Below are 13,270 nucleotides of genomic sequence, written 5' to 3' on the forward strand. Positions count from 1 at the left end.
GTCACACTATGTACCACTAAGTGATTTTCAAACAAAATGTGACGAATCCAAGTTCATAACTTGATATAGTTATGCCAATCTAAATAGACTAAAACCAATGTAAGAGACATCTAAAAAAAGGACTAGATTTTCTTCTTTAGGAACAGCATTGATAGGGTTCTCATAATCCTGCCTTATAATGGAAATGAACAACAATGTCTGGATTAAAGTGTATAATCTATATAATAGGTAGAAATCTAATGGGAGAATTTGTTCTGGTTTATACTGATGTGACAACCTTACAATTAAAACCGATACATGTAAACAAACCTTCTCAGTACTTAGTATTTTTAAAAACCTACCAAAACCACAAATGTCATCAAATTAAATTGCAGTGTTTTCCATATGTTCTAAAATTATGCACACATTTCATTTTTTGTTTAAATTAGCTGGCTTGAGTATATGCATTTGTTAATAAAAAATGCTAAACAGGTTACAGACACCTGAAAATGCTGTTCTCTGATCCAGTGTACAATGTAAAGTTAGTCTTGACGCAGATGCTGTATATAAAAAAGATTATGCCCATACATTTACTCTAGCTGTGTTATATATTAGCAAACGATTCTGAAAAATACATTGTAGTATTTTAGAGCAGTAAAGAGAATGCTAAAACCATAGAAGATACTTTACCTTCTTACCCTTTCCAAAGAACTAACAGTAAGAAAAAATATAAAAGTATACTTAAGTATGCTAAAAAGAAAAAACATTCTCAGTGTATGCAAGCACACACATCAAATTATACAATGCAGCTTTCAGTGTTGAGCATTGTTTATAACAAACAACATTGCTTTAACAGGCAGCAGCTTTGTTTAACAGTGTTAATTAAATATTTGTCCAACTTGATTCTAAAAACAGACCTCAATTTCAAACAATGCAGAAAATGATAATTCACTCAACAAGCAAAAATTTCAAACATTAAGTATTAAACCCAATATTTACAATGCTCTAACAAGCAAGGTTATTAACATGTGCTGACAATGCAGCAGTCAGATAGTGCAATTTACAGTCAGGGCTCTGTTTTACACACACAGGGTAGCACACACTTTGTGCCCCTGGGCTGCTACAATATTTATAGAATTACAAATCAAACTTCATAACAGGTAACAGAGCATTACACTTCAAATGACAGCATTAGAAATTGATTTTTTAGATCTAAAAATTTTATTCTGCGATAACTAAAGATTATTTTTCACTTATGGCTTGTGGTCTAAAATCTCCTGTGTATTAGTGGGAAGCTCTAATAGCATACAGTACATTGGCTGTAAAGGAATGAGTAAAGGCTAATTCCTCTATGAAAAGTATAAAGAGGAACCACAGCATTTTGGCTGTTGAGCCTTCTTCATGTGTGTTACTCACACAAAGAAAGCTCAACAACTCAAAAGGTTTTCTTCTTCCTGCGTTTAAGCAAGAAATAAACTTTTACTTCCTGCCTTGTGCCTGTTGCTGCCAGGATAGGCTTTGTCTTCCCTAAGATCCTGAATAGGAAGAAGTGGTTAGAAAATAAATGAGTGGATTTAAATAAACTTGTTATTTTAATAGTGATAATAAAGTGGGACATGTAAATATTGCACGTTACAATATTACCACTTAACCACATTGTGGAAGGTGTTGCTGGGATCTGTTAATTTAGCCTTCAACAAAAGTTAAGCTAAGACATTATAAAACTGACTTGCTTTAGTGGCTCCAGTTACTTAACGCTACATACTGTAACAAAAGAGAGGCCCAATAACCATAACCATAAAAATACAGTTGCAATTACCAGGACTTCTGCATTAATTACTCATAAAAATGTGTTCTGATCTTCAACTAAGCCACAAAAATAGACAAATACAATCTGTTTAAACTAATAACACGCAAACAGTTGTACTCCTTCTTGTCAATATTGAACACATAGTTTAAATATTCACAGTCTAGGCTGGAAAAAGTATGTGAACCCTTGTATTTAGTAACTGGTAGAACCTCCTTTAGCCACACTAACCTCCAGCAAATGTTTCCTATAGCTGCTGATGAGACTTGCACAATGGTTAGATGTATTTTAGACCATTCCTCCTTACAAAACTGTTTCAGTTCATCTATATTTCTGGGATTCCTTGCATGAACAGCTCCGCTTCAGGTCATGCCACAGCATCCCAATTGGATTAAGGTCTGGACTCTGACTCTGACATTCCAAAACACACATTTTCTTCTGTTTAAGCCATTCTGTTGTTGATTTGCTCCTGTGTTTCAGGTCATTGTCTTGTTGCATCACCCAACTTCTATTAAGCTTCAGGTGATGGACCACTACCTTGACATTCTCCTGTAAAAGTTCTTGATACAATTTTGAATTCATTGCTCCCTCTATGATAGCAAACTGTCCAGGCCCTGAGGCAGCAAGACAGCCCCAAACCATGATGCTTCCTCCACCATGTTTCATGGTTGAGATGAGCTTTTGATGTTGGTGTGCAGTGCTTTTTTTCCCTCCAAACATAGCGTTGAGCGTTTCTGCCAAACAGTTCAACTTTCTTCTCATCCGTCCACAGAACATTGTCCCAGAAGTGTTGTGGAACATCCAGGTGGTCTTGTGCAAACTTGAGACGTGCAGCAAAGTTTTTTTTTTTGGAGAGCAGTGGTTTCCTCCGTGGTGTCGTTCCATTAACACCATTCTTGTTCAGGGTTTTTCTTATAGTGGGCACATGAACAGAGACTTTGGCAAGTTCAAGAGATTTCTGCAGTTTAAGAGATTTCTGTTACCCCATTGTTCTTTTTCACCTCCTTCAGCATTGCACGCTGCGCTCTTGCCTTGATCTTTGCAGGACGCCCACTCCTAGGGAGTATAGCAACATTACTGAAATTCCTCCATTTGTAGACAATTTGTCTTACTGTGGATTGATGAACATCCAGGTCTTTCAAAATGCTTTTGAAGCCCTTTCCAGCTTTATCCATATCTGCAATTCTTCTTCTAAGGTCTTCTGATATTCCATTTGATCAGGGCATGGTTCAAATGAAAAGCTCTTTCTTGAGAAGAGCAGACTCTGTTAGTAACCAACCTTTGTGTGCCTTGTTTATAGTGCAGGGCACCTCCAACCCACACCTCCAATCTCATCTCATTGATTGGAACACCTGACTCCCAACAGGCTTTTGGAGAAGTTAGCCTAGAGGTTCACAAACTTTTTCCAACCTAGATTGTGAATGTTTAAACGATGTGTTTCTAACAAGTATTGAAAAGAAGTACAATTGTTTGTGTTATTATTTTAAACAGATTGTGTTTGTCTATTTAAGTTGAAGATCAGACCACATTTTTATGAGTAATTAATGCAGAAATCCAGGTAATTCCAAAGGGTTCACAATTTCTTTCTTGCAACTGTACCAACAAACAGGATAAAACAGTTCAATTTTTGTTGTGTATCAAAGGATAGGAGTAAGAGCAAGTCAAGACAGTTCACCATATGCTACATATCAAAGAACAGGAGAAATATCCATAGCAAACCACCAAACTTTTTTTCTGAGCCCATACTGCATATAAGGGCTGGAACCCCCTTTCAGAGTGTCTGTTCTGTGGGGCAGAGTCAACAAGTGTAGCTGTCCTTATTGAGCTCAATAAAACTGAATCTGTGAAAGACTGTGTCCTGCTCCTCTGATTAATAATTTCCCACACCAGTAACGATCTTAATTAATCCTTTTGGAATTAATAACTGTTATGCATATATGTTTCATTTTAGTTACAATAATTAATTTTTCCCCAGATTAATTTATTAAAGGGTCCACTTTAATAGTGGTTAAATTATTAATTTAAGTAAAAGCATGTACATGGATTAATGCATATGTGAAATCTTAAATCAAAGGAGATGCAAAAATGAACATGATTTTGCAATTTAATTTGCTCTTAAAACACAGACAAATCTGCCCTTTTGAATTTATTCTTCCCATTTGTAATTAATGATTATATATACTACTCTGAGATGCTAAAAAAATTAAAGAGCACCCTGTTAATGTGCCCTCTTTGCATTAAGTCTGAAATACATTTACTGTTTAAGGAAAATCATAGCCTCTTGTTGGCATATTGTACAGTGACCTCATGAGATTAAGGATAATATTATATTGTCCTTTCCTATTAAATCTATTAATGAAAAGGATCAAAATGGATGGTTGTACATTACATGAGGTCATATAATTAAGCTACTGTTATTTACTCATCAGCATGAAACACTAAAATGCACATCATATCAGCTGAGAATTAATTTAGTCCTGCAGCAAAGCAGGCTGTTAACAAGTGTAGTGTCCAGTCTTAACCCACAATTTCAAATAGTGCACAGACAACAAAAGAGATGTATTTTATTTTTATTTATATTCAAAAATAAATTTAGAAATAAAATTAGCAATATCAATGAAGACAAGAAAGGTAAATCTTTCCTTTGTGTCAAACATCAAAGTAAATTATGAAAATATAATTCGCTCTTAAACTGTACAGCTTATTATCTTAGAACTGACAGATATTTTACAACCTAAATATAACTAGTAAGAAATGCTTTAAAGCAGAGGTTTCATAACTACGTTTTGATTGATGAAAACCAACTGAATTCTTTATCACTATAACTGATAATGATATTTTTTTATTAAATATGTGGCACACATTCTAACACAAACTTGTTTTAAAATTAAAATATTAGGAACTCAAATTGATTTGAATTAAAATGTTATTCATAATAAGATAATGTGTGCAATTAATCTTGTCTCTAGAAGGGGGAGAAACATCTTCTCATGCTATATGACAAGCAAAGAGGACACAGATGGCATTGAGAAGTCACTGCAGTGAATTACAGTATCACAGCAGGCAAAAATTAATGAATTATACAGGAGGTCCTTGCTGGAAGTCTACATAAATTTTGTTGACAATGTCTTTTTGTTTCAATTAGTATTACATTAAAGGTGATATGAAAATTAATTCAGGAAAATGAAACAATACTGTCAGATTACTTTTTACCAACACTTTAAAATGGACATAAATTCCATCTCAACCCCATTGTTCTTTTATTCTACTGTTAATCGACTGCATGCATTAATGGAAAGCTAAGTATGAAGAATCCTGATTTTTCATATTTCTTAAATCTTTTATAGTGTTGTGTACTGCCTGTCCTCGGAATGGTTTTCATCATTCTCAATTGCCTGGAGAGCGCAATGTTATATGATTATTTATGCACAATTATATGTGTATGAGAAATAAATGAGAGCATTCAAGCAATTAAGTGGTAGTTAAACTTCATTCACTTAGAAAAACGGATGGTTTACCACATCCTTTTCCAGCTGTAATTTTAAAACAATGTACCAGACTGCTATTAGCAGTTCTCCACACATATGCCTGACATATTCATGATCACATGATCTTGCACGTTAAGCAAAATTATAGACTAAAACAAGGAAAATTATAATCGGAGTTCTTTTGATAATTTCTGCCAATTTTCTACATTCATATAGTACTGCAATCATAGTAGTTCATAAGAAACGTCAACTGTATCTACTTATATTTTGCTGTTTCTAACTATTTCACTTTGTGGTATAGTTTAATTTGCCACATTTTTTACATTTTTAATTTAATAATGTTGTATACATTGATAAATGGTTAAATCATTTGCTGTTTTAGATTTTTTATCTCCTTCATCTGTAATGAGCATTTCGGCCTATATAATGTGTCTGAAATACAAAGGTAATACTGTGATTGAACCAACAGTGTAAATACAATTGCTTTAAATCTTATAAAGAGTGTGCCAATCAAAGAGAACTTTCAAGTAATAATATATATGGCAAACTGAATGCCAGAATATGCCATCCAAACAGTGAATAAATGTAGTCTATTATGCTAGATATTGTTGTAATTAATCAGTAATTCAGCTCTTCAGAAGTATAATGCATCACCTGTATTTTCTTAACATTTTTAACAACAGAATTTTCAGGAGTATTCCTTTAATTTTGTAATGCATTATTTGGTCATAATACTGTATATGTATATATTAGAAACCCCATATCAGGAACCTGCTGAGGCTATTTTCAATGTGGTTAGCAGTAGTTCCAGAAGTGTGGTAGTTGTCTGTAGAAGTGAGCTATTCTGCTGAAGCATTACTTGTAAAACAGTCTTTGTGGTAAGAAATGGCACAGAGTGTGATCTGCAGGTGAGGTGGAACACAGTAAGGAGTAAGGAAAAGGAGCACGTTAGCTGTTGGACGCAAATGCAAGAACATTTTCGTTTCAAGGTATAGAGCCCTGTTTGTGTTTGGTATATAATCACATTTTTGCTTATCTTATAATAACGTTTCTATGTACCTCAAAATCTTGCTTGCATGTTCATTAGTGGTTTTATGTTTATCTTCATCTTTCCCACAAACAGAATATTATACAGTAATTGCAAAATAACTGCTTCACATCACTGCATACTACATAGAATAAAGCATACATTTCATTTTTTATCAGAAGTATGTAAGTAAAATAACATTACAGCCATCAAGATTTATTTTACAGGAAGATAATTATTCCAAAGTAAAGACATTTTGGAAACATTGGTTAACAGAAATGTGTACAAATATTCATTGATATTCATGAAATATCATAAAATAGCAGTCCAAACACATAGTGGTAAATGAATGGGCTTCCGGGTTAGAAACAGAATCTAATGGAATTGTAACCGGGTGGTTACAAAGTGGATATTTGAAATCTGAAACTGAAATTGGTAGCTGTCGCTTTAAGACACGAACGTTCATTTTTATGATTTCATGCAGATCCAGAATAAAAAGAATCCCCATTTAAGTTTATTGTAGTACGGTGTGTTCTTTCCCAGGCTACAGAATAATAAACATGAAAACAAATACTGATATTTTATTGATAGCATAATTTCAAGACCTGAATGCACTGAGAGATTAGATATTAAATACAGTCTTACTGGGGTCTTGAAGCCTCAGCTTGGTCTGTCTGTAGCTTTTCTCCTCCTTCTACTTCCATTGTACAATATACAATCCTGTTGGGAGCCACTGATCTCAATCCTTGCACCTCAACAATAACAATCTGAAACAACAAATAAATCATCAAAATTAAATAATCAGTTTAATGTGTCTACTTGATAAAGCAGCTAGTTAGCATTTCAAATGTTCTATTAAAAAAAACACAACAAATGTATTTATATACAGTATAACACTCTTTTAACCACATCAACACAAAAAAATACATTTCTAGAATTTGGAAACATGAAAGTGTGGTATGGTACTGTAGTGGTTAGCATTGCTGCCTTGCAGCGCTGGGGGGCCCTGGGTTCAATTGTAGACCTGGGACGCTTGTATGTTCTCCCCATGGGTTCGCATGAGTTTGCTCCTGGTGCTCCAGTTTCCAACCCACAGTCCAAAGACATATTGGTACTGTAGGTTAACTGATGTCTAGGAAAATTACCCGTAGTGTTAGTGTGTGCCTGTAATGGACTGGTGTCCTATCTAGGGTGTACTCTGCCTTGTTCACTTTTGCTTGCCAAGATAGGCTCCAGCTCCTCTGCAACCCTGATTAGGGTGAAACAATCAGAAAATGGATGGATGCAATTAAGTACTGGGTGGCCCAATTGGGTGGTACAGTGATTAGCATTGTTCTCATCCAGCACTGGAGCCCTGGTTAAATTCGTGAGGTGCATTATTTGTGGTTTGTATGTTCTCCCTGTGTTTGTGTGGGTTACCTTTTGGTGCTACCATTTCCTCCCACAATTCAAAGACATACTAGTAGGTTAATTGGCTTCTATAAAATTGGCCCTGGTGTGATTATGTGTGTGTTTGTGCCTATGGATGTCCTGAGAGCGACTCGTGTCTTGTTTTGCATCTGTTGCTTGCAGAGTTAGGTTCTGGCTGCCCTGTGATCCTGTACTAGATAAAGCTGTTTTCAAAATAAATAGAAGGATGGAATAAACTATTGTCCCTTGTAAACATACTGTAAATCTACTGGTGAAGGTGGTATATTGTTTTATATTTTTCACTGTAAAATAAATTTCCCCATTCATTTTTCTAATGTTTGAATATTTCATCTAAGTACCTTAAACATGAGTTACAACCCATCAGGCAGCCACACTTTTCAATAACAACTTGAAGTAACTTGTTGGTGAAAGAAAAGTAATATTATAAAAGAACTCACCTCCAGTGTAAATGAAAGAACAACATCAGATTTAGATAGCTGAATGTCATTTTCATCTCCAATTTCTAGGAAGGAGGAATTCTGTGACCGTTTCAGTTTTTGAAGTTTGAAATCGGGTCCTCCTTTTGAAACGGGCAGGCTCTCCAGGTTGGCCATAAGCAAATTCACTGAGGATTTTAACTCTTCAATACACATGACTTCCATCTCTTTGGAAACAAACTTTGGAAGTTTCCTCTCCTGAGGAAGATCATCAGAACAGACCTACAGTATATTATCACTGATCTTTCCTAGAGTTACTGTCAAATTTTTACATTTATAAAGTCAGAAGCATGAATAGCCTCACAAGCAGAAAAGCTTTGTAAAATTAAGGAAACTACTGCATAAATTCACCAGTAATGGAGACTACATGCAAGGTCCAAGTGATGGAATTAGTTTGGCTTTATAGCTGAAGTAATTTAACTCCTAACATGAACACTTTACAGACCAAATAGTAAAAGAATGCAATACTATTCCAAGGTAAGCATGGCATGATTCATTTATTCTCAATCTTGTATGTCTAAAAAATGGTTTTGCATATGTCAAATATATATGGGAGCCATTACATCGTGTACACATAATCACAATATCCAATGAAATTATTCAAACCAACTAAGTTCTTTTTTTTAAGAACAAAAGAACGAACAGTAATTATGATTCATGAGTCTCACAATGTAATTCAAAACAGAATCTGCAAAATATAGTATACAGTATTATAATAAGATTTCTGGCACTCTCTTTGTTATAGCTTCTTATTACACTGGGGGGAGGTTTAGAATGTTTTGCTTTTTAAACTGATGGAAACTCAATAATAATAATACCTTTCCAGTTAGGATAATAATAGACCTACCTTTGCCATCAGATCAGCCTGTTGCAATCGACCATCCAACTCTCTTCGAATTTGTGCAGCCTGTTCATCTGCATTGTCAAGCTGAGAAAAAGCAGAAAAAACAGCTTGCAATGAACCATTTTATTTCTGTAATGGCACATTTATTTTTTAAATGACTAATTAGAGTGGTGTAAGGTGAATTACACACAGCTGATCATTTACTGTAATGTAATAGAAATGTAGCATCATTTTGAGTTAAAACTAATTAAAAACAAAAAGAAGAACCTGTACTTGTAAAAGGTGAGACACTAAGGAAGTCATAAAGAAAACATTAAACCAATCAAATTTGTTATGCTAGGATCATCAAAATATTCTTCAATACCACAGTGAACAAGTACAGGTAGTGAAAATAAAATCTCAAATAAAAGGTTAAAAACCACGTCTACTGAAAGTAAGGATTTAAACATTGATGTATGCTGAGCAACAACATCCCAGCATGCTATGGTAATGTATAAAACTGCTGCACAGGCCTGGTTTCATATAATTACAGACAATGCAAGAGGGGACCAGAGTGACTTTGAAAGAGAGGTGTTGTTAGGGCACAAGGGATTGTTGGGGCACATTTGGCAGAAGCTTCTGTGATTAACACAGCTCAACTTAATTAATGTTTGACATGCAATGGTGTTTAAGGTGATCCCGGTATCATCATCAGCAGATGACGAAAGTGTAGAAACCAGTTTTGTAACATCTGTACATTAATTGAAAGTGCATTGCAAAACAGGAGAGCAACATGACGCATGAGCAGCCAGGTTTATAAAAACCCGTCTGCTGAGAATTCAACAGAATGAGATATCAAAGTTGGGTTAAAGGTACACAAAGCTTTCATCCCACCAGGCAATGCAAGATTGCGAGTTCAGAGGTACAAAGAGCACAGGCATAAAGTAGCAGGTAGTGGAGAAATGTGAAATGGACAGATGAATCGTTCTTCATCATTTTCAGCAAATAGACATCATTCTAGGTCACCAGATTTGAACCCAATTGAGCATTTAAGATATATTTTGGAATGATGTCTGAGACAGCATTTTATACCTCCATCAATCAAACACAGGCTAATTGACTATCTCAAGGAATAATGGTGCCATATCTCTTCTGCAGAATTCAAGATGTTGGAAGACTATGTCTCAGTGCATAGTCCCCATCCACAGAGCAATTGGCAGCCCAAGGACCTGCTGTATTAAATCACTTTACATTGTTGTTTTCAATTTTTATGGACTTTCTTGTGACCCTTAATTAACATTTTCATGCACAAACAATACAAAGCTTTTGTATATCTACTGAATCACATCACAAGAATCCTAAAATCTACATTTTCCACTTGAGCACTGAAGTGGGACATGCAGCCTCACTCTGCAACTCAAAACTGGCAACCCACTGAAGCTTAGCAGGTGTGAGCATGGTCAGTACCTGGATGGGAGACTAAAAACTAAGGATGTTGCTGTTAGAGGTGCTAGTGGGGCCAGCAGGGGGCGCTCACCCACGGTCCATGTGGGTCCTAACGCCCCAGTACAGTGACGGGGACACTATACTGTAAAAAAACAGTCGCTATCCTTCGGATGAGACGTAAAACCGAGGTCCTGACTCCCTGTGGTCATTAAAAATCCCAGGGCGTTTCTCAAAAAGAGTAGGGGTGTTACCCCAGTGTCCTGGCCAAATTTCCCATCGGCCATTATCCATCATGGCCTCCTAATAATCCCTGTCCATGAATTGGCTTCATTACTCGGCTCTCCTCCACACTGATAGCTGATGTGTGGTGAGTGTTCTGGCGCACTATGGCTGCCGTCAAATCATCCAGGTGGATGCTGCACATTGGTGGTGGTGGAGAGGAGTCCCCATTTCCTGTAAAGCGCTTCGACTGGAGTGTCCAGAAAAGCACTATATAAGTGTAATCAATTATTACTATGTAAATATAGTATATCACATAACCAGCATTGCAATATTACCACTTAATCACATTGTGGAAGGTGTTGCTGGGGTCTGTTAATTTAACCTTCAACAAAAGTTATGCTAAGATGCAATAAAGCTGACTTGCTTTAGCAGCCCCAGTGACTTAATGCTACAGTACATAACAAATGGCAGGACCAACACCCACAAACAGACCATAAACAGTATAAATCAGATCAATCCCTGCTGCATATCAAAGGACAGAACCTAGAGCAAGACAGAGCAGGACAAGAAGTAATTACATATCAAAGAACAGGACAAGCACTCAAATTGTGAGAAAAACTTATTTCTGACTGTATATAAGAGCCGGGACACCCATGCAGTTTGTCTGTTCTATGGGGCAGACCCAGCACTCGTTGCTTTCCTTATTGAGAGCTCAATAAAACTGAATCTGCACAAGACTGTGTCCTGCTCCTCTGAGGAAGAATTTCCCACAACAGCACTTTTTATGTTAGATAGGTGCAAAATTCATAGGTGAACTTTCAAATACAAGTGTTTCCTTATTTTTCTCTTCTTTAACTTGTTTGCAATATATTTTTAACTACTTTTTTAATTTACCACATAAGTTAAGAACAAATTCCAAAATGGCCAGATTTCTCCCACGACAGAAAATGAATTCCACTTAATAATGTGAAATGAGCATTGGAAGAACCAGAACAAATCCATCCACAGATTTTACAGTTTTGCTATAATTACAAAATGAAACAGCTCTTTGGGAAAGCCTGCAATTTATAATGCAGCAGAATCCATACCTTAATAACTAAATGCATGAAATTCTGCTTGTAGTGGAAGAACCAGCTCTGTATGCATGTGCTCTTCTTTGTATCTCTAACCAATACTATTTTTTAGTCACTCCCTTGTGCACCTGTGCTGTTGTACATTATAACTGCTCCAGACGTATTTCTAAAAATTCCATTACAACTTACAAGTATGTGTACTTTTCATAACTTTAGACCAGTGGTTCTCAAACTTTTTGGACCAAGTACCACCTCTGATCAAACCAAAGCATCCAAGTACCACCCTACAAGTCATATTCTCATAGGAACCCCAGAAAATCTCAATGACCAACATGAGCACGTGTGCGCGCACATCCACACATACAAATATGATAAATATTATAATAATAAACTTTATTTGATAGAACACCTTTAAAGGCAGCTTCTCAAAACGCTTTACAGAATGACAACAGGAAAAACAATGAATAAAAATTAACAATAAAAAAGCACCATTTCAGTGAGAGGGGTGAGCCTGTTTAGTCGAGCAAAGCAAATGTGAATTAATTGGTTGTGCTTTGATACAATTCACAACAGAGTCTAACAGATTTTAAATCCTCAGGCATTTTCTCGACGGCTTAGGCCTCGCAGTGGATGCTGCAGTGCGTCCACTTCATATCTGGAGCAACCTCTCTAATTCATGCAACTACACCACTGTGTCGGCTTGTCATTGCTCTAGCACCATCTGTACAAACTCCAAAGCATTTTATCCAGTCGATGCCATTCTCTTCGATAAATTCATTCAGAAGCTGAAATATGTGCTCTCCTGTAGTTCCTGTTGGTAGCGGCTTACAGAACAGAAAGTCCTCATGGGACATACCCTCAAACTCATATTTAACGTAAACAAGCAAATTGGCCAAACCATCTACATCTACAGACTCATCTAACTGCAGTGAAAAGCATCTGCTCATCTTAATGGGCTGTCAGCGTACTTTTGACATCATCTGCCATATCAATAATTCTACGTGTAACTGTTTTTCGAAGGAGGCAACAGGTTGAGCTATTTAGCAGCTTTTTCTCCATACATAATACGTGTCAGCTCTTTTGACAATAGTAAACAAAGTTCTTCAAAAATAGTGTGGGGCTTACCTGCTTAAGCAATCCGCAAGCTTGCATTTTTCCCTGTTTCCGTTTCAGGAGTCTTGTCTCAGAAGTTGAAAGAAGTTATTTCATGCGCATGGGAGCGAGACGCTTGGTGTATTATTCTCAATTTAACCTAGAACAGTTCTTAAATATTTTTATAAATAAAGATTTATCATGCTTTCCTGTGCTTACAAGATTGCCAGTGTTCTAAAACCATGCACATTCTCCTACCTCCCTATTTGCTGAAGATAACTTTTTAAAAAATACAATTGGTCACTTACGTTCATAGTACATATTTCTATGCTTTCCTGTGCTTACAAGATTGGCATTGTTCCAAAATCAGGCACATTCTCCTACCTTCCCATTTGCTGGAGATAAC

At 36.1% G+C, this 13,270-nt stretch overlaps 1 protein-coding gene across 10 annotated transcripts in view; it reads right to left on the bottom strand.

Moving 5' to 3' along the window:
• Positions 1-13,270, bottom strand: part of cadps2 (Ca++-dependent secretion activator 2) — a 275,041-nt gene that overhangs the window by 141,730 nt on the left and 120,041 nt on the right. For 9 of the 10 annotated variants that reach the window (XM_069192475.1, XM_069192474.1, XM_069192473.1 and 6 more), the window contains exons 4-6: positions 9,056-9,136; positions 8,170-8,406; positions 6,947-7,068 (exon numbers count right to left, since the gene is read on the bottom strand). In XM_069192475.1, the coding sequence (XP_069048576.1) occupies positions 6,947-7,068; positions 8,170-8,406; positions 9,056-9,136 (440 nt within the window). The remainder of the gene's footprint in view (positions 1-6,946; positions 7,069-8,169; positions 8,407-9,055; positions 9,137-13,270) is intronic. The other variant, XM_069192478.1, reaches the window with a different exon arrangement.

Source organism: Lepisosteus oculatus, chromosome 7, assembly GCF_040954835.1.
Source record: "Lepisosteus oculatus isolate fLepOcu1 chromosome 7, fLepOcu1.hap2, whole genome shotgun sequence".
Lineage (NCBI taxonomy): Eukaryota > Metazoa > Chordata > Actinopteri > Semionotiformes > Lepisosteidae > Lepisosteus > Lepisosteus oculatus.